Source organism: Eriocheir sinensis, chromosome 31, assembly GCF_024679095.1.
Source record: "Eriocheir sinensis breed Jianghai 21 chromosome 31, ASM2467909v1, whole genome shotgun sequence".
NCBI classification, from domain to species: Eukaryota; Metazoa; Arthropoda; class Malacostraca; order Decapoda; family Varunidae; genus Eriocheir; species Eriocheir sinensis.
The window spans coordinates 15,092,680-15,115,170 of record NC_066539.1 but is presented as its reverse complement, the minus strand read 5'-3'; the positions used below and the strand labels follow the sequence as shown (position 1 = coordinate 15,115,170).

Genomic DNA, 22,491 nt, shown 5'->3' with positions numbered 1-22,491 from the left:
ATATTCCCATGGGCAGTGTTATGAGCCTAGTGATAGTTTGGTAGAGGCTGTGTTGATATTCCCATGGGCAGTGTTATGAGCCTATATAGTGATAGTTTGGTAGAGGCTGTGTTGATATTCCCATGGGCAGTGTTATGAGCCTATATAGTGATAGTTTGGTAGAGGCTGTGTTGATATTCCCATGGGCAGTGTTATGAGCCTATGGAGATATTTTGGAGGCTGTGTTGATATATTCCATGGCGTGTTATGAGCCTATATATAGCGATAGTTTGGTAGTGCCTATATAGCGATGGTTTGGTGAGGGCTGTGTTTGATAGTTTGGTAGAGGCTGTGTTGATATTCCCATGGGCAGTGTTATGAGCCTATATAGCGATAGTTTGGTAGAGGCTGTGTTGATATTCCCATGGGCAGTGTTATGAGCCTATATAGCGATAGTTTGGTAGAGGCTGTGTTGATATTCCCATGGGCAGTGTTATGAGCCTAGTGATAGTTTGACAAGGCTTCTGCACCATGATTATGAAAATACTCATGAGAATCCGACTAATCTTCTTCGTGGCCTTGGGAAAAAATTGTTAGAGCTGTGAGCATCTTAAAATACGGCGCCCTGATCTGCAGGCTGTTGTCAGACATTGCCGACCTAACTCTATTCCTCTGTCCGGGCGCTGACCAAGTACTTCATTCCATATTAAGAGTTTGCATCAGTACTATTAGATATATTGATATTGATGTTGTTAAGATTGTTTAAATATTATTCTATTATTTTTTTGTCTTATTTCCTATAGTTTAAATTATTATTATTATTATTATTATTATTATTATTATTATTATTATTATTATTATTATTATTATTATTATTATTATATCACTGTCATCATTATTATTATTATTGTAATCTTAATAATAAAAACAGGTATCATAACAAAAGCAGCAATGGCTTGAGGCAGGAACAAAAAGAATCATTGAAATACTAAACAGCAAATTCCTGCGACTCGTAATCGTGAGGCGGAGAATCGACGGAGTATCGCGTAAAATATTGTACATAATATATCTTAGCGGCGGCGTGACGGAGCGGAGCGAGCTAGGAAGGGGAGTGGGGCTGCGTCGGTCAGTCGAGACATACGTAACGCGCAGGCTATATATATTAATCGTAAAGAAATGCATTGCTGTTGTTGTTCTATTGCGTGTGATTTAGGTCGACATTGTCAGACACTGCCATCCCTCACATCATCTATTTCCAAAGGCCGAAAAGGGAATCAGTCGGGCTCTAATGAGTGATTTTAGGTCCATGGTACAGAAGAAGGGTCATAAAACTACCCCTGGAAATGCCCAAAACTTCTACGAAAGCTTAATCAAATATGTATGTGCTTGGGCGCCGAAAGGTTCAAGTATACAGCCAACCCTTAGCGTGCTGAAGGGCCGAGCCGGGGGAAGGGAAGGGCAGGGCAGGGCAGAGTAAGAAGTGAAGGGAAGGGGACGTCGGTCACTAGACATCAGTAAGCAACGTGTAGCCTATTAAGTGTCAAGTAATGTATTGTTGTTTGTGTTGCTGTATTAACGCCTCCGCTCTCCTCCCTGTGCCCTCCCCTAGTCCCCTCGACAGGTAGCTGCCGCCGCCTCCTCCGCCGCCGCCGCTGCCACGGGCCGGGCGGTGTGGCTGTGTTGGGTTTGGTGTGGCGCCAACACAACCACTGCCGCTGTGACTGACGGAGGGACGGCAGCCTCCCGGGGGGCCGTCCACCGACCGTAGAATTAATAAATTATCATATGAGTACCGTGCCTCTTGTCCCCCCCCCCCAACCAGGTCCCTCCTTTCCACGCCCGCCAACACCACATGAGCGACGCCGCGGCAGGGGAGGCGTGGGTGACGGGCGCGCGGGCGAGGGCGTGTGAGGTGTGGTGGGAGATCCGTGTTGTGGCTCAGAACGGGATTGTGCGGTGTTCAGGGGAAAAAATAGTCCGGAAGTGTAAGAGAAAGATAACATTACCTGACACACACACACACACACACACACACACACACACACACACACACATACGGGATCAGCGGGACGTGTCTATATAGGGTCGTTGTGGAATGTGCAGTGATGGGTGAAATGAGCTGACTTCTGGTACCTAACGACAGATAAACTATGGTTAAGAAGTAGTCAAGTGTGTTGCTTATCCTACGTGTTGACATTTGTATTGCCTTGCGTTGCACTGCACTGAATAGTATTATGATGAATAGTGAATTATTCGTTACGGTTATTGTTGTGATATTGGTCTGTGAAGATGTAGGCCTAGCTCGTGCATAATAGTAGTTTGTATACCTCTCATTCCAAAGAATCCACTGCGTAGGCACCTGAGGAAACTTTTGTACTGAATATTACTCCGGCATGTTCCTGAGCCCGATGCCGCGTTCATTGAGACAGGAAGCAGTGCCAGTGTTGCCAAGAATGAGTGTATGGTTGAGGAAGTCCGTCATGCATTGTACTGCCTGCCGCCGCTCGGGTTGCTATCGCGCACAAAAAGTGACCCGTTCGGTGCATGACCGGATGTACAACTTGCGTTACGGACACTGAAGTGCATAATATTTATGAAAAATCAATGGTTTGTCGATCTGTTTGTGTGGATACCTGTAACACACAACTAAAAACTCACGTCTACTGCCCTTGGCCCTGAGCTAGTGTTGTGTGTATATATATGTATGTAGGTTGGTATGTATGTATAAAGGTATGTATGTATATATACATATATTTATATATACATGCATGCAAACATACATACATACATACATAGAACCCTAGGTGAGGGCTAAGTGCATTCGTCGTGTTTTTTTACTGTGTTTTTAACGGCGTGCAGGGCGGGATGCCTACTGATGGCGTGCAGGTGGCGCGCGTTGGTGCGGCGGCTTACTGGCGCTGATTGTAATGGTGTTTGTGTTGATAACTGTGGACGAGATGTTGTTGCGGCGAGGAGGGCGGGACGCCCCCCGCCACCATCAACAAACACGACACCGCTCCCCCCGCCCCGCTCACCTGAGTCTACCTGCCTGAGTCAGCGCGCCGCGGGCGTCGCCCCGCCGGCCAGTGACAGCCGGGAGTGATTCACCGGGCACTTAGCGCAATGCGAGCAGGGGATTGAGAGTTAATTTTACAAACAACGTGGACGTTATGATTCAGCATGCATAAAGCATGTCTGGTGGTTGCGCGGCGCCACGAGTGCTCGCCGCAGAATTTCCGAGGCCTCGCTGCGCTGCAACATTACATCTGTAACCTCGCTCCTATAGCTTCCGCGGGGCCGAGGCGTCACCCGACCGGTGGGAGCGTCCCGCCGAGAATTTGTCTAATGCGGACAAGAAAAATATGTGTTGAAATGGGTTGACACGAGTGGCTGGGTAAGAAGGGGCGCCCGCCAGTCCCCCGCCGGCCCGTGACAGGTATCTGTGTGTGTAGGCGGCGCGCCAACACACACCATTACACAAGGATGGCCCGGAAGTTTGTTTAAGCGCTCACTACAAAGATGACTGGCTACTGCCGAGTCTTGTTTCCTATAGATAGCAGTATCAATGGACCGTTATCTCCCCGATCACCAAGGCGCGGAGTGCCGCTGCCTGGTCGGCCAGACCGCGGCAAAATGTTCGGCCTGACAGCGTGCACGTAGCTGTTCAGAGGGAGTGCGAGGGAGGAAGTTGGTGTCGTGTTAATGGTCGTGCTGTCACTCCGCAAGGTGTGCTGGGCGGGGCGGGGCGCCGGCACTCTGCTGGTCGCCCCGCCGCCCCTGCCTGGCTCTTACTCACTTGTCGGGCTGTTGCTCTGCTTGACGTAGGTCGCCGTGGGCGTGAGGGTGGGTGTGGTGTTGGGCGTGAGGGCCGACCACATGTCTCGGTCAGCCAGGGGCCCCATGGACGGGAGGGGCGCGGTGGGCGCCATGCCGGGGTACACGCCCGGGGACGTGGGCTGGTACTCGGCCACGCCGCCGCTCCCGCTGGTGCTGTAGGAGGAGAGGGAGCACGGCGCGTACATGTTGGCGCTGTAGGAGGTGGCCGGCTGGGTGTAGCCCGCGTAATCCTGGTAGGACGGGTACTGGCCGTACTGGGCCGCCGGCGTGCCGCACATGTCGTAGTGCGAGGGCAAGGAGGGCGCCGCCCCCTGGTACAGCTGGTAGGGCTTCATCGCCTGCACCTTCCTCCTGAATCCCCGCGGGCGCCGCCTGAAGGAGCCTTCCTCGAACATGAGCTCGGCCGTCGGGTCGATGGCCCAGTAATGGCCCTTGCCGGGCCGCCCCATGGACTTGGGCAGCTTGATGAAGCACTCGTTGAGCGACAGGTTGTGGCGCACAGAATTCTTCCAGCCCGTGTATGAGCCGCGGAAGAAGGCGAAGCGCTGCTGCAGGAACTGGTAAATTTCTGAAAGCGTCAGGCGGCGCTGCGGCGAGCTCTGGATGGCCATGACGATGAGGGCGATGTAGGAGTAGGGCGGCTTCTCCTGGCGACGCGCGCCGCCCCGCTTCGCCCCGCCGGCGCTCTTTTCGCTGCTGGCGGAGGGCGCGGCCACGCCGGCGGGAGTGTCGGACGGCACCTCTGTGATGGGGGGCGGAGGGGCGTCCTCAGGCGGCACTAGAGGCACCAGTGCCGCCACTCCACCTTCTTCCTCACCCTTCATGGCCACCGCGCTGGCCAGCAGTGCCAGGTCACCGAACTCGGCCGTGCCCGCCACGCTCCTGAGGCCGAGAGTCGTGATGGTGGCGCTGGGGCGGTCTGCTGAGGGAGGGAGGTGGTGAGGCGCCGCACCGCCGGGCACAACACTGCTCGCCCGCAGCCACACCGTCACCGGCGTCAGGTCAGTAAATATTTATGGGGAGCAGCACCACGCGGCGGGAGACAGGGGACGTCCACTAGCCAAGCTGCCTCGCGCTCAGAGGCAGGTCACAGTTCGCTCCGGGTAGGGGTGGCACTGGTCAGGTCGTCCTCAGGTGAGCGTGCCAGTGCCCGGGGCAACCGCTGGCACCCTACACCGCTGAGCGCATGCGCGGAGTCGTGGGCGGGGCGTCGGGCAGCTCTGTAAAATGCCACGATCATTATCTTCTTGTTTGTTTCGCCTGCCTGTAACGGTGGCCGGCCGGGTCCTCGGGCCTGATATTATCCCACGCCCGCCGCCCCCACACCCCCGCCCCGCGCCCCTGCCCCCCACACCCCGCCGCCCACCCTTGCTGCCCCTCATACCCGCCGCCCCACCCCTGCTGCCCCTCACACCCCTGACCCCCACACCCTCCCAGCACACCCACTCCCACACCCTCACGCACTCACCTCGCCCATATGGTACACCTTTCCTACCTCCTCGCGCCTACCACCCCCACCACACACACTCTCTACGCCCCCAGTCCTCGGCGCTCCCCCCGCACCGCCCCCCACACACCTTACCCTCTGCTAACTCTCACCCGTCCACACACTCCACGACCCCCACACACCCACCTCTCCCACACGTTCACCTACCCCACATCCTTTTCCACACCTCCTTCTTGGCCCCCACACTACCCCACTACCCCCTCTCACACACACACACACACACACACACACACACACACACACACAAACACACACACAAGTTCAAACGCTACATGGGCCAAGTGCAGGAACACAGGCCTGACTCTCAAGCTGAAGGGCGCGGCTGAAACACGCGGGGAAAGGGAAAGCAAGGAAAGAGAGGAAAATTTTGCCGCGATGAATTCTGCTATTTCAGGCGTCATCCTTCACATCTTTTCCGGGAACACGACGAAGGAAGCCAAGAAAATCGGGCGGCCAGACCACCCACACGGGGAGGGAGTCTCGTCGAGGCCCCGCCCACGTGGCACCGGGGCGGAGTCCGGGGCCGCCCGCCTCGGGACTGGCCGCGGCGGGGAGGGGCGGGGCGCGGCAGCCCTCGCGTCCCCATTGGTGCCTCGGCCATTTCCCTCTAATGTTCTGGTGGTAACAGTTTTTCTGAAATCTGGCGTCTTCAAGTTGGGATCAGAGCAATTTGTCTTGACACCACCACCAAGGCGACGCCCCCGCCCCCTACCCCTCCCCCTCCCCTCCTCCTACCCTTCCCCCTCCCCGCCCTCTCCCAACCCCCGCCCCTCCCCCTCTCTCTCCTTCCCGTGCCAGACCACCTCCGCGGAGGCACCATAACCCTATTCGCACGTCATCGAGGTGTCCGTGTGTTGGTTACTTGCTCCACACCAGTTACTGTGTAGGGGAGGCGGCTGTTCTAGCGTGGCTCTAAAACACTGCCTGGAGTTACCTCGACTGTTACGCACGGAACAGCTCAGGCACAGCAATGGTCGTGCACGCGGGAAGGCTTCGTGGGGCCGCGGGGTGATGCTGCCCACGGCGGGGAGAGCACACCCTCCTTGGCACCTAATTGGGATGAACCAATGGAAGAAGCTTTATATATATATATATATATATATATATATATATATATATATATATATATATATATATATATATATATATATATTTGTGTGCGTGCTTGTTTAATTGTTTATTTGTGTGTGTGTGTGTGTGTGTGTGTGTGTGTGTGTGTGTGTGTGTGTGTGTGTGTGAGAGAGAGAGAGAGAGAGAGAGAGAGAGAGAGAGAGAGAGAGAGAGAGAGAGAGAGAGAGAGAGAGAGAGAGAGAGAGAGAGAGAGAGAGACGGAGACAGGCAGACAGACGGAGACAGCGGGAGGAGTGAGTCCATTAATGCCGCGTCCTGGACATCAGCACGACAAGAGGACGAGCAAGGAAATCTTTTATGAGGCGGACGGACTCACGAGCGGCCATCTGCGCGGCGGCGGCGGCGACAAAAGGAAAATAACGACGACGACAAAAAGAGACAGAAAAAAGCGTCACAAAGGCCGCGCCAGACTAGATGCAGAAGGCGAGGCGCGAAGACAGTCCATTATGGCGCAGAAGGCTCCATAAGGTGACACATCGCCCTCCACTGTTATTAATCGCGGCCGAGAAAGTCACTGGGTCATATTCTTAAACATTTCGTCCCCCAAACACACACATTTGACAAGACTTTCGTAGGAGTTTCGGGCCTTTCCAGAGGTAGTTTTATGGCCCTCTACTTAACAGCCCGCTAAAAATGCCCGCCAAAAAGCCGTGAATTTCTTCCCTCTTAAATAATCAACAGTAGTAGTATTGAAAACAGTAACATCAAGAGGAGCACACGGTTCGCGAGGGTCAACGCAGAGAACATTACACCAAAGCGTTAACCCGGTAGCAGCGACGGGCAAAATTTGTGGCTTTACCGTGTAGCAGCGACGGGCAAAATTTGTGGCTTTACCGTGTAGCAGCGACGGGCCAAATTTGTGGCTTTACCGTGTAGCAGCGACGGGCCAAATTTGTGGCTTTACCGTGTAGCAGAGACGGACCAAATTTGTGGCTTTACCGTGTAGCAGCGACGGGCCAAATTTGTGGCTTTACCGTGTAGCAGCGACGGGCCAAATTTGTGGCTTTACCGTGTAGCAGCGACGGGCCAAATTTGTGGCTTTACCGTGTAGCAGCGACGGGCCAAATTTGTGGCTTTACCGTGTAGCAGCGACGGACCAAATTTGTGGCTTTACCGTGTAGCAGTGACGGACCAAATTTGTGGCTTTACCGTGTAGCAGCGACGGACCAAATTTGTGGCTTTACCGTGTAGCAGCGACGGGCCAAATTTGTGGCTTTACCATGTAGCAGAGACGGGCCAAATTTGTGGCTTTACCGTGTAGCAGCGACGGGCCAAATTTGTGGCTTTACCGTGTAGCAGAGACGGGCCAAATTTGTGGCTTTACCGTGTAGCAACGACGGGCCAAATTTGTGGCTTTACCGTGTAGCAGCGACGGACCAAATTTGTGGCTTTACCGTGTAGCAGCGACGGGCCAAATTTGTGGCTTTACCGTGTAGCAGCGACGGGCCAAATTTGTGGCTTTACCGTGTAGCAGCGACGGGCCAAATTTGTGGCTTTACCGTGTAGCAGCGACGGGCCAAATTTGTGGCTTTACCGTGTAGCAGCGACGGGCCAAATTTGTGGCCTTACCGTGTAGCAGAGATGGGCCAAATTTGTGGCTTTACCGTGTAGCAGCGACGGGCCAAATTTGTGGCTTTACCGTGTAGCAGCGACGGGCCAAATTTGTGGCTTTACCGTGTAGCAGCGACGGGCCAAATTTGTGCCATGATATAAACCCCCCAAAATAGATGATACATAAACCGATCACAAATGCGCTGATATATATATGATGATTTTTTCTCACCATTCTCGCGTAGAGGGCCCTTTAAGAAACATGATCCCCTCAGGTACCCGGTTAAAGAAAACGGGTTGCATCATTACGGTCTTGTATGGCAGATTCACCGAGCTCGAACACTTCTAAGAGCGCGTCTCCTACGGGTTCTTTGATGTGTTTGTTTTCCCGCCTGATTCCGGTACAAGAGGCGGCCCTTACGCGGGGTATTTATGAGCCGTGGCAGCTGCGACATCAGATCCCGATTCTTCACCCCGTGTTTGGGTAATAAAGCCCGAACTGGCGGCGGGGATGTCCTGGAGACGAGGCTGGCGGCGTCGCTAAGGGAAAGGTTCTGCGCTGTGGATCTTTCTTTCGTTTCTGTGGGCGATCATTGCTTTTTGTGATCTCTTGTTTTTATTATTTTTTGCAGTAGAAGTAAAGTCACGAGGGAAAGGGGTCTGCGTTCTGTGTCTTCCTATATCTGTTGTGGGCGATCATTGCTTTCTCTGATCTTCTGTTTTTATTATTTTTTACTGTAAAGGAAGCAACTCAAGGGCAAAGATAATTAAAGTCGCGAGGGAAAGGGGTCTGCGTTCTGTGTCTTCCTATAGCTGTTGTGGGCGATCATTGCTTTCTCTGATCTCTTGTTTTTAATATTTTTTTACAGTAAAGGAAGCAACTCAAGGGCAAAGATAATTAAAGTCGCGAGGGAAAGGGGTCTGCGTGCTGTGTCCTTCTTCCGTTGTTCTGGGTGGTCATTGTTATTTCTGATTTTTTTTTTTTTTTTTTTTTTTTTTTTTTTTTTACAGTGAAGGAAGTAACTGAAGGGCAAACATAAATGAGGTCGCGAGGGGAAGTGGTAAGCGCTCTGTGTCCATTACGTTGTTGTGGGCGATTAGTTCTCATCTGTTGTTTTATTTTTTTTTTACAGTAGAGGAAGTAACTGAATGGCAAAAATAAATACAGTCACGCAGTGGCGGATCAGGGGGCGGCGTCCCCCCTTGGGACCTAAATTGTGCCCTTTCAAAGATTCACCGAGATCTGGGGGTATCATTCCTGTGAACACTACTACTGGCCTTCTAATTATAATGATAATAATAATAACAATACTACTACTACTACTACTACTACTACTACTACTACTACTACTACTACTACTACTACTACTACTACTACTACTACTACTAATAATAATAATAATAATAATAATAATAATAATAATAATGATAATAAAAGAAATGATAAACATACAAAACAAATAAAAAAAATTGCGAACATTTTCGTATTTGTATTTGTAAAAAAAAAAAAAAAAAAATGCGCGCCAAGCAGCGCCAGATGGATTTGGTGGATTCAGATCCAGTAACGGATCCTGCCCTGCCCTGCTGTACTGTACGCACGCCCCGCGCCCCCCCCCCCCCCCAGCCACGCAGCCAGTCACTTGTCGCCTCATGGCCCATCTTGTACATCGCCCCCCCCCTTCACCTGGAGCTGGACCCGCAGTCACAAGGGGGAAGGAGTCTGCGCTCTGGGTCTTTATTCAGTTGTGGGCGATCATTATTTTTTCAGATCTTTTGTATGTTTTTGTATTTTACCGTAAAGGAAGCTGCAAAAGAGCGAAAATAAGTAAAGTCACAAGGGGGAAGGACTCTGCGCTGTGTCTTTCTATAGCTGTTGTGGGCAATCATTATCTTTTCTCATCTTTTATTTATTTTTTTGTTTTTTTACAGTGAAGGAAGCAACTCAAGGGCAAAAATATGTAAGGTCACGAGGGGAAGGACTCTGCGCTCTGTCTCTCTTCCGTTGTTTTGGGCGATAATTGTTTTCTGATTTAATTTTTTTTTACCGTACGGGAAGCACCTCAAGGGCAAAAATATATGCTAACAAAAAAGTCCTCTAGCACTGCTCCTATGAGAGGAAGTGTAGAGAAGAGTTGTTGAAGAGCTGTGTAGGTAATCGTTAAGTCACCTTTCCTCGCACACAGCAAACACCTTTTTCAGTGGTCTCGCATCGTTGTTGTATCTCAGGAGCTGTTCTTTCGATTGTTGTGGATGATCGTTTTATTCTTCATTATCTGTCTTCGCATCACTGTGGTATTTGAGGCGTTATTTCTTTCTTCAGTTGCTGTGGGCGATCATATTTTTTGTTTATCTGCATGGTATCATCGTACCGAGCATATACAAGATACCTTTTGCTTGCACGGTCTGTTCTCTCATTACTGTATGGTGTATCGGAGGAGCTATTTCTTTCTTCAGTTATGGGCGATCATATTTTTTGTTTATCTGCATGGGATCATCGTACCGAGCATATACAAGAAAACTTTTGCTTGCACGGTCTGTTCTCTCATTACTGTGGTGTGTATCGGAGCTATTTTTGCGATCATATTTTTTGTTTATCTGCATGGTATCATCGTACCGAGCATATACAAGATGCCTTTTGCTTGCACGGTCTGTTCTCTCATTACTATATGGTGTATCGGAGGAGCTATTTCTTTCTTCAATTGTTGTGGGTGATAAAAAAAAAGCCCGCTAATCATTGCTCCTATAAAGAAAATGGAAATAAGTGGCCACAAGAGAGGTCAGCTTCGGATGGAGAGGTGTTTTGATACTCCCTATATACAAACACTCCTTGTAACTTCCCTTGGGCACGTATTTATCCCCTTTCTCACCCTTTCTTGAGTCCCCCCCCACCCCTCACCCCCACACCCACAGACAGATGACCCGGGAAATAGCTTGGAGTGCGTCGTGTCTCAAGAGGAAACATGTAGCAAGTCCGGAGACCAAGATTTCCCGGTGACACCTTCGGGGAACCAAGTCGAGCTGGCGTCCCTCCGGCCCGCCGCCGTCTGGTTATCGCCGCTTGTATATTTGTCCTCCACTACACTGGGAAAGTGACCCGGGTCCTTCTGCGTCCGGTACATCAGCGTCTCGCCACAGCTGCTCTCGAGGGAGTTGCACAACGTTCTGGTGTGCGTGTCGGCGGTGCACACGGCATGTACACCTGACATACGAGGGGGCAGGAGAAGGCCGTGAGGAGAAGGGGAAGATGAAGATGATGATGAGGCAGAAATAGAAGAGGGAAAACGAGAGAAAAAAGTGAAAATGAAAAAAACTGGGAAAAGAAAAAGAGGAAGAAACACACACACACACACACACACACACACACACACACACACACACACACACACACACACACACACACACACACACACACACGAAGCAGATAAAGAAGGAAAAAGAAAGAAAAAATGAAAACGAAATTGGAAAAATAAAAAAAGAACAAGAAAAAGAGGAAAAAGAAACACACACACACACACACACACACACACACACACACACACACACACACACACACACACACACACACACACACACACACACACACACACACACATAGGCATATCATCACACTCTAGCTACGGAAAAGTCGGTATTTTTTCATATATTCGTCTAAGTTTCAATACAGACTGCTTCGTCACTTTCATCGGTATGTTAATCTTATCCGTTTATAAACAGGATGGGATCAAATTTACTCATTGTCCAGTTAGGAGGTCCAGATGGAGAGCTTTCAATATATATTTTTCTTACCGTATTTGCTTTTTATATACGTTTTAAAATCCTCTATTGCACGCCATGACTCCTGTATCAAATTGCTGTTATTGCTGTTTGCTTAGTGTCAAGTCATAAGTTCCACATGTTGAGAGTTCAATACATTTTATCATCATATTGCTCATTATAAACGTCTAAGCATCTCCTATCGCACCCCATGTCTTTATTATCGTTTGTTATCGAAGTTGCTGTTATCTTTAGGTTTGCAGGATGGAGTCAGACCTATTGGCTTAGCGTTGAGTCATGAGATGCAGGCGAAGGATATCAATGTCTTTCTCTCTTATTGCATATTGTACACTAAGCAGTTTGTTCCCTGTCTACCGGCCTCTTGTGGACTCCGTATCATAAGACATTTCGCTGCCCAAGATCACCTATTTGACAAGGCTTTCGCAGGAGTTGTGGGCATTTCCAGGAGTAGTTTTATGATTCTGGTGGTAGTCTGACCCTTCCTCTGTACCGTCAGCCTGAAGAAACACTCATTAGAACCACATTGACCCGCTCTTTGACCTTTAGAAATGGCTGATGTGAGAGGTGAGGGTGCCTTATAGTACCATCCCTAATGTTCCTATGTTATGCTTTTCCTGTACTCCATGACCATCGCCCGAATCATTGTGCTCTGTATAAGGGCAGGCTGGTTCTTATGTTCTCATTTTACATTCTTAGTCACTCCCCTCAAGATTTCATGACCATAGCACGGCTCGTTGTGTTTTGGACGAGGGCCGGATGGGGTGTGACCGAGTGAGCTGTGTGTCTTCCCGGTGACCTTTCGACCTGAGTGTCCCGCCTGGCCCCGTTGTCTCGCTGTGGCCCGGCTAACAGTCAAGTGGCGTGGCCGTCTGTTGTGTCTGAGCCTCACGGTGGGTTGCTTACTCACGCTCACGCCTCAAGACTTTTTCTCATCACAGCAAAGGCAGTAGTTCAGTTGCAAATATAAATGAAAAAAAGCGGCTTCAATACAAAAAGGAGCTCGCTAAAAAAGTTCGCCTGCTTATAGCTTACATGTAGCTCTTCAACATAACTAAAACCGCACTGATTTATCTCTTATATATTGCGGAAATACCTCAAAACGTAGTGTGTTATTTTGACGCCCACATCATTTGTATTTGCATCTTCAACATGACTAAAACCGCACTGACTGATCTCATATATTGCGCAAATACCTCAAAACGTAGTGTGTTATATTGACGCCCACATCATTTGTATTTGGACCTTCAACATGACTAAAACCGCACTGACTGATCTCTTATATATTGCGCAAATACCTCAAAACGTAGTGTGTTATTTTGACGCCCACATCATTTGTATTTGGACCTTCAACATGACTAAAACCGCACTGACTGATCTCTTATATATTGCGCAAATACCTCAAAACGTAGTGTGTTATTTTGACGCCCACATCAGTTGTATTTGGACCCTCAACATGACTAAAACCGCACTGACTGATCTCTTATATATTGCGCAAATACCTCAAAACGTAGTGTGTTATATTGAGTCCACATCATGTATTTGGACATGGTTACCCCCTCTCTCTCTCACTCACTCATGTCCTCACTTCCCGCTCCTCTCTTCCTCACGGCCCTGACTCTGCTCCTCTCTCCCTCACTCACACAATATAAGGTAGCAAAGGTCCATATAGGTCTGATAGGATGGATGGGGAGTTGAGGAGCTGGAGGAGAGAGAGAAGGGAAGAGAGGAAAGAATCGTGGTTTGGTGGGAAAGTATAAGAAATTAGTTTTTTGGTCAGGAGAGGAAAAAATAAGTGTTGCACGGGTGGTTGAGTTAGAGGCGAACACAGACGCGGCACAACTAGAGTGAAGGAACGCACACACACACACACACACACACACACACACACACACACACAGCAGAATCTGAAGAAATGGAGACGACTCTTTTTTCACTAGCCACGGTTTATTTGGTCTACCATTCACGTTGTCTCGGGTTCGATACTCGGCGTGTGAGACCTGAAACTATTCACGCCTTAGTATTTTCAAGCTTCGTGCTGATACATCTAGTGGTCATCTTTTGGGTGTGAAACTAGGAAGTATTTAAGCCTTACTATTGTTTGACTTAGTCCTGATATATATATGCTTGCTCGGCGTGTGAAACTTGAAACTATTCACGCCTCAGTATTTTCAAGCTTCGTGCTGATACATCTAGTGGTCATCTTTTGGGTGTGAAACTAGGAAGTATTTAAGCCTTACTATTGTTTGACTTAGTCCTGATATATATATGCTTGCTCGGTGTGTGAAACTTGGAAATATATTCAAGGGCGCAAACAAAATGAGAGAGAGAAAAGCCCCCTAATCACTGCTCCTGTATAAGAGAGTGTAGATGAGTGGGCAAGAGATGTCAGTTTTCGGTGGAGTTCGTAGAGTGTATTTTCATAACCAAGCGTGGACTCCAAGTGTTCTGTATAGAGGGTCGTATTAACAGACATTTCGTCGCCCAAGAACACATATTTGACAAAGCTTTCGTAGGAGTTGTGTGCATTTTCAGGAGTAGTTTTTTGACCCTGGCGGGAGTTTGACCCTTCTTCTTTACCTTGAACCTAAAGAAACACTCATTAGAACCCGACTGACCCTCTATTTGACCTTTAAAAATAGCTGAGGTGGGAAGCGAAAGTGTCTCAATACCGATTTCTTTAATTACGTTGCTGAACTCGAAACTATTTTACCCCAAGACAGGTTTAGTTAATAATAATGAGAGAACAGTTGAACCTGACAGTAACGGGCAAGGAGCAGCGCCAGAGAGCCTATTTGTTCCCCTTTTTCCTTTCCCTTGAGCTGCGTCCTTGCCCTCCTCCCCCCAAAAAAAAGGTAAATTGATGTGCCCACCAGAGCCATCGCATAGAAGAGTGTGGTCAAGTTCATCACAGGCGCCTTGTTATCACGAAAAGAGCCGCGCAAAGCTCAAATTCTCGCATGTACAATATAGTTCTTTTGTACTGTAGATATCGTCAGGATCTCGAAGTACCTAGAGCACTCACACACACACAAAAAAAAACCTACTATGGTCTCAGCGTAAATTTTAAGCGAAGTGTTAGTGGGTGGAGGAAAGGAAGGAAGGAAGAAAAGTAAGATTAGTGGTGTTCTGCAAGAAATATAATAAATAATGTTTTTCTTGTGATGAATGAAGGAAGAAAGGGAAACTTAGCAGGATGTGTGGCAAGAGATTATAAATATTGAAGTGTTGATGAGAGGAGGAAGGAATTAAGGAAAGGGAGAATGGTGATATTGTGCAAGAAAGTATAAGAAATGTTGGGTTTGGAGGAGAATGAAGGAAGGGGAGGAAAAAATAGATATGAATGTGCCAAGAGGTTATAGGAAACGAAGTGTTGATAGGAGGAAACAGGAAGGGAGGAAGGGATGGAAGAGAAGGGAAGAATGGTGATATAGTGCAAGAAAGTATAAGAAATGTTGGGTTTTAAGGAGAATGAAGGAAGAAGAGGAAGGAATAAAAAAAGTGTGGCAAGAGATTATGAAAAAAAAGAGAGAAAAAGTGAGAGGAAGGAATGGGGGAAGGGAAGAGTGGGGGCTTGGCACGGAAGTATGAGAAGTGAGAGTTTGAGAGAATGAAGGAATAGGAGGAAAAAGAAGCAGTGTGGCAAGAGATTATGAGAAAAAGAGAGAAAAAGGGAGAGGAAGGAAAGGGGGAAGGGAAGAGTGGGGGCTTGGCACGGAAGTATGAGAAGTGAGAGTTTGAGAGAATGAAGGAATAGGAAAGAATAAAGAATTGTGTGGCAAGAGATTATGAGAAAAAGAGAGAAAAAGAGAGAGGAAGGAAAGGGGGAAGGGAAGAGTGGGGGCTTGGCACGGAAGTATGAGAAGTGAGAGTTTGAGAGAATGAAGGAATAGGAGGAAAAAGAAGCTGTGTGTGGGAAGAGACTGGAAGACAGAGACGAGGGGTTAGGGGCTAGCTAGGGCATCGGGGTTAGGGGAGAGGCAGGGGCAGAAGCAGCGCCTGGGAAAAAGACTATCAACACGGCTCCACAAGACACTCGTTCCCCCTCAAAATACCCCGCCAGTGACACACGAGTTTGTTTAGTTTCCTGTCGGGGACGTGAACCAGACGCTACCTGGCCGCCGCACGCCCCGACCAGCACGCCCTTACGCCCTCCCTCCCTCACCTACAGTCCCTCCGCCCCTCACCTTCCCTCACTTTCAACTCTCTTTCTCTTTTCTCTCTTTCTTTTTTTTTCTCTCGCTTTCCTTCACCTCCTCCCGCTCTGTCCAAGTCTGCTATACCTTTTCCCTCCCTCATCTTCCCTCACTTTCAACTCTCTCTTTACTCTCTTTTTTTTCTCTCTCTCTCCTCCGCCTCCACCTCCTTCACCTCCACCACCCGCCACGCACATGTAACAACATCCTGCTGCTTCCATCATTACTCCTCCTCCTTAATCTTCCTCTCGCCTTTAGCTCTCACAATCCCTTATATATACACACACACACATGCACATCAGTTCATTGTTATAAAATGTTTGTTCTTGGTTCCGGAGATTTTATTTTTAATGGGAAGAGTATTAGTCGGTCAGTGTCAGTTTTAGTCTCCACAGTGTAGCTAATACTGCTATACTTTTTGCTTGTTCCATAGCTAGGTAGACTTTCAGCAACGCGAGGTTAGATCAATTCAGATTTCAAAAAGACTTGGACATGACTTGGTTTACAGAGTGGCGGATGGGTGGAACTGACTCGGCGATAATATGGTGAGCGGCGAGGGCCAACACGATCGATGGCTGCAAGGAAAGGTTAGATACATGCATGGGTAGGGGGGCAGGGTGGTGTTAGGTTTACAAATGTTACCCAACTCACCTCTTGCAAACTCCCTTAATATATTTTCTTTAATATTCCAACGATGTGACACTGTTAATATCCGTCTTCTGTGTTACTGAAAGACGAGGATCACTGCGGAATAATATAGTTCGAATTCAATGGACATGAATGTTATAAAGAGTACAGTTGGGACATACGCTATAGCTACGCGTGGCCTCGGTGCTTATCTCCGTAACACCAACCCTGGAGCCTGTGATGAGAAAATTGAACGCTAAAAAAAGCCGTAGGGAAAACTTTGCAGAAACTGAGACATGTTAAAAAAGTAGAGTTGAGGTATATGGTATAACTGCGCGTGGCCTCAGTGTTCATCTCCGTAACATCAACCCTGGAGCCTGTGATGAGAAAATTGAACGCTAAAAAAAGCCGTAGGGAAAACATTGCAGAAACTGAGACACGTTAAAAAGAGGAAAGTTGGGGCATACACTATAGCTACGCGTGGCCTCGGTGCTCATCTCCGTAACATTAGCGCATTAGCCTGCAGTAGGAGAATTGAACGCTAAAAAAAGCCGTAGGGAAAACATTGCAGAAACTGAGACACGTAAAAAAAAGTAGAGTTGGTGGATATGGTATAACTGCGCGTGACCTCGGTACTCATCTCCGTAACATTAGCGCATTAGCCTGCAGTAAGAGAATTGAACGCTAAAAAAAGCCGTAGGGAAAACATTGCAAAAACTGAGACACGTTAAAAAAGTAGAGTTGGTGTATATGGTATAACTGCGCGTGACCTCGGTGCTCATCTCCGTAACATTAGCGCATTAGCCTGCAGTAGGAGAATGTGAGGCTAAAAAAATGGTCCTTAAAACAATGCAGAACCAGAGACAACCAACCGAACTGCATGAACCAAATTTACTGTCTCTAGTGCCGTCGTAAAGGGCCTGAATGAGTGTCCCCGTCAGTAGTGCGGCGCGGGACCATAAACTCGCTGGTAAACAAACTATTGGTGGTTCTTCCAGCTGGAGGCGCGGCAGGCGAGTCTCTCAGCGCCGTGAAGCTTGTGTGTGGTGGTGGTGGTGGTGGTGGGGGGGGGGGGGGTTGACTGCATGTGGAAGGGAGAGCATGAGATCGATGTGGCCAGAAGTTGTGGAAGTGGAGTTTATGTGATTTTTTTTTCTCATTTTTCTTTCTTGAATTTTTTGATGTGTTGCTTTTTTTGATATTTAAAATTTCTTGATTTCTTGATTTTCTGATTTATTTTCTTCTTTCTTTCTTTCTTCCTTTCTTTTTTCTTTCTTTCTTTTGTTTGTTTGTTTCCTTCTTGCTTTCCTTTTCTCTCTCTCTCTCTCTCTCTCTCTCTCTCTCTCTCTCTCTCTCTCTCTCTCTCTCTCATCACCACCATCACCACCACCATCACCACCATCACCACCACCATCACCACCATCACCACCACCACCACCATCACCACCACCACCACCACCACCACCACCACCACCACCACCACCATCACCACCACCACCACCACCATCACCACCATACTTCCCTGAGGCGCCATGTTTCCGACCTTACCTTTTTTCACCCAATTTTTTCCCTCTACACGTCAACTCGCATCAATAAATAATAGCCAGGCAAAAAGCGGGACAGGAAACTCACTTATACGTAGATTTAGGGCGAGCGAGCGGCGGGAGACAAGACGATTCCGGTGAGTGTCTTTTTTGGTTTCATTTTTTTTATTTTTTTTTTATTGTTTGTGTTGGTTGTTGGTTGGGTGTTGTTGGTTCGTGTGTGTGTTGTGTTGGGTTGGGTTGTATTCAGTTGGTGTAGAAGGGTTATCCTCCTCCTCCTCCTCCTCATCTTTTTTTTTATCTCGGTTGTTATCGTCATTAGTTTCATTAGTGTTATCGCCTCGTCTTCTCTACCATCATTCTTTTCATCTTTCTACTTATTGTCATCATTATCCTCCTCATTATTATCATCAACAGAATATACGTCGTCATCATCCTCTCAAAGATCATCGTGTTCATTGATTATCTTCCTCCTTCTCCTTTTCATCGTTCTTCTTGTTGTCACATCACTGTTACAATCATCATTATAGCGAAGAGACAGCACACTGGCCAGCCTAACCACAAAGCAAGCATGAGGGGACAGAAAACAGCGCTATACAGAGGAGAGTAGCAAGCACTTCATACCTGTAGTCAAGATCAGCTTCAGCCCATCATGAGAATCGCTGTGCTGTACTGGGGTGGACAAGAGTGTGTGAGGGGCCAGCCAGAACCACCTGTTGCTCTGTTTAATAGCTTCCGTGGGCACCCAAGAGAGAGAGAGAGGCGAGTGCATGGAGGAAGGACTGAAAGAGACAGGAGGGCGGAGGAGGAGGAGGAGGAGGAGCAGGCGGAGGAGGAGAAAGAGGAGGTAAACTTTGTATTCAGAAGTAAACGGAGGTTGGTTGAGGGAGGGAAGGAAGGAGAATGGTAGGGAGGGAGAAGGGACGTAAGGAGGGAGTGAGAGATTATATAAGGTGAATGTAAGAACCACGGAGATAAATAATGAGGAAAGGAAAGGAAGGGAGAGAAGTAGGGAGGAAAAGGGGAAGACGGGAAGGGAGGAAGGGATAAAAGGGAGAAGGGAAAGGCAAACTGAGGGAGTGTAACACCTGACATTATCTTGAGGTGGAAGAGAAGCAGGGAGAGATAAACGAATGTGGGAAGGGAGAATGTGGGAAGGGAGATACGGAGAAACGAGGGAGGGAAAGCCAAACTGAGGGAGTGTAAGACCTGACATAATTCTGAGATGGACAGGAAGCAAGGGAGAGAATCAGGAAGGGAGGGAGAGAAGAAGGGAGAAGGAACTAGTGGTGACAGATACGATATACCTCCCTTTAGCTGGAGGAAGGAAGGGAGGGAGAGAGGAAGTGTAACCAGAGGAAGGGGGAAAGGGAGAGAGGGAGGGTACGGCGGTAGGCGATGGAGGTTGTACAGGGAGGAAGAAAAGTTTGAAGGAGAGGAAGGAGAGAACTGGAAAGAGGGGAAGAGAGGGGAAGATAAAAATATATATAGCAATGAAAGGAAGCTGAACGAGCCGCGAAAAGAGGGTGGGAGGAAGAATGGAAGAGTAGGGAAGAGGGACAGACGGAGGGAAGGAAAAAGAAAGCGAAAAGAAAACGAAAAAAATATACAAAAAAATAAGTAGAAAATATTTAAAAGAAGTTATGAAAAAGATGGAGAGTTAGTCGAAAAAGAAAACAATACCAAAAGGAAAAAAGAAAAAAGCAGAAAAGTGATACAAAGAACTAGACAAAAACGATGAAAACTTGACAGAAAAAGAAAACAACAATAATAAAAAAAAAGATAATATTGAAAGTCTACCAAAAGAGAAAGAAGGAAAAAAAAAATTAACCAAACCTAATTCTTCAAACAAAAACAATAAAAAAACAATTAAAAAGAAGTAGTGAAAAAAAATGTGAAAAGTTAATATAGTAAAAAGAAAAGGTAAAAACAAAAAAGATAAAAAGAGGAAAGGGAAAAGATTTAACAGAGGTGAGAATGTGAAAACTCGAGGAGGAGGAGAAGAAAAAGGGAGAGGCGATAAACAGAGGAAGGATGGCAAAAACGAGGAGGGAGAAAAACAACGTAGTGGAAGCAAGGTGCGAAGGAAGGAATTGGGAGGGAGGGAAGAATGGAGGGAAAGGATGGAACAAGCAAGGGAAGAAGCGAAGGAAGGAGGAAAGGATGGAACAAGCAAGGGAAGGAGCGAAGGAAGGAGGAAAGGAACAAGAGAGGAAAGATGGAAAGAAGGGAAGGAAGGCAGAGAAGGAAGGAGTGAAGGAAGAAGGGAGGGAAGAAGGGAGAAAGGAGATAGGGAAGGAGGAAGGGAAGACAGGGAGGGAAACATGGAAATGCAGGCAACAGAAAACTTACTGGCTCATATGAGGTTGCCCGCTCTGTTGATTTGATCTACTCGAAGAAGGAAGGTTTCGTTTAGTCGGCGCAACATCTGTGGTCATATGCCGGAGAGAGACAGAAGGGGAAGGAATTATAGGAGGAAGGAACAGACCCCAGGAGACGGGACACAACCTATGATTAATACCTGGTACACTGCTGGGTGGACAGGGGCGTAGGGTATCGGAAAAGCCGCCCAAATTTTTCCACTCCGCCCGGGAATTGAACCCGGGCTCTCTCGATTGTGAGCCGAGTGTGCTAACCACTGCACCACGAAGCCCCCCTTGATCTGCTCGACAGCCACTTGATGCCCGCAGAGTGGATGAAAGCAATTCGGTATTCAATTCACTCCTGACGCAACGAAATGACGGGCGATTTGATTTCAAAGGAGGTGAAGGTATTCGTATTTACTACTTCTGAGGGAAGATTGTTCCAGTGGCGGATGACTCGGTTTGAGAAGAAACTCCTGCGAATGTCTGTACTACATTGGCAGGGACGAGAAAGGTAAAAATAGAGGGCGGAAAGGAGGGAGGACGGTAGGGATGAAGGAAGGAGAGGAGACGGAGAATTACATGTAACAGAAGGTAAGGAGGCTGGCATAAGAGAGGAAAGAACGGAAGAGGGGTGGGAAGGAAATAGAACAGGAACATAAATAAGTAGGAATAAGGGAAGGAAAGAAATGAAAGTGGGCAGAAGGAAGAAATACAAAAAAAGGACTTATATAAAGAAAAGAGAGAAGAGAGGAAGGACTGAGGGAGAAAAGGCGACGGGTAGAAGAAAAAGGGAGAGGATGAAGAAAAGGAGAGAGAAAAAATGACTAAAGATGGATGAGGAGGAAGGAAGAAAGGAAGGAAGGAAGGATGGAGGGGAGGAAAGAATGCCTGTTGAGAGAGAGAGAGAGAGAGAGAGAGAGAGAGAGAGAGAGAGAGAGAGAGAGAGAGAGAGAGAGAGAGAGAGAGAGAGAGAGAGAGAGAGAGAGAGAGAGAGAGAGAAAAAGGAGAAAAGAAAAGTGTGTAGGAACGAGTAATCTGAAAAGGAAGGAAGGAAAGATTGAGGGAGAGAGAGGGATGGAGGGGCAGAGGGTAGGGAGAGGGATGGAAGGGTGGAGGGTAGGGAGAGGGATGGAGGGGCAGAGGGTAGGGAGAGGGATGGAGGAGTGGAGGGAAGGAAGAAAATGGAAGAGAGAATAGAGTAGAAGGGGAATGGTTGAGAGTAGGAGGGAGGGAGGGAAGGAGGGAGAGAAGAAGAAGGAGGAAGGTAGGGAGAGGTATGGAGGGATGGAGGGATGGAGGGAAGGAAGAAAACAAGTAAGGTATAGAACTGGAGGGAAGGGAGGGAGGAGAATGGTGTGTGTAGGGAGGTAGGGAGGGAGACGGAGAGGTGGAGAGAGGGAAGGAGGGATGGAGGGAGGGAGGAATGGAGGGAAAGAAGGGGAGTAGAGTGTGTGTAGGGAGGTAGAGAGGGAGAGGGAGAGGAGGAGAGAGAGGAAAGATAGAATAAGGGAGAGAGTGATGGAGAGGCAAAAGGTAGAGAGAGGGAAGGAGGGAGGAAGGGAGGGAGCGGAGGTATGGAGGTAGAGAGGGAGACGAAGAGGAGGAGAGAGAGGAAAGATAGAATAAGGGAGAGAGTGATGGAGAGGCAAAAGGTAGAGAGAGGGAAGGAGGGAGACCTGGAGGGAGGGAGCGGAGGTATGGAGGTAGAGAGGGAGACGAAGAGGAGGAGAGAGAGGAAAGATAGAATAAGGGAGAGGGTGATGGAGAGGCAAAAGGTATAGAGAGGGAGGGAGCGGAGGTATGGAGGTAGAGAGGGAGACGAAGAGGAGGAGAGAGAGGAAAGATAGAATAAGGGAGAGAGTGATGGAGAGGCAAAAGGTAGAGAGAGGGAAGGAGGGATGGAGGGAGGGAGGGAGACGAAGAGGAGGAGAGAGAGGAAAGATAGAATAAGGGAGAGAGTGATGGAGAGGCAAAAGGTATAG

The 22,491-nt window shown here is 48.2% G+C and overlaps 1 protein-coding gene across 1 annotated transcript in view; it reads right to left on the bottom strand.

The window, feature by feature from the left end:
• The window catches only part of LOC127005939 (forkhead box protein F1-like), a 69,150-nt gene extending 64,041 nt beyond the window's left edge, over positions 1 to 5,109 (bottom strand). Inside the window, exon 1 of the mRNA XM_050875373.1 lies at positions 3,776 to 5,109. Within this exon, the coding sequence (XP_050731330.1) occupies positions 3,776 to 4,640 (865 nt within the window). The 5' untranslated portion in view covers positions 4,641 to 5,109. The remainder of the gene's footprint in view (positions 1 to 3,775) is intronic.
• Between the last annotated feature and the right edge of the window lie 17,382 nt (positions 5,110 to 22,491).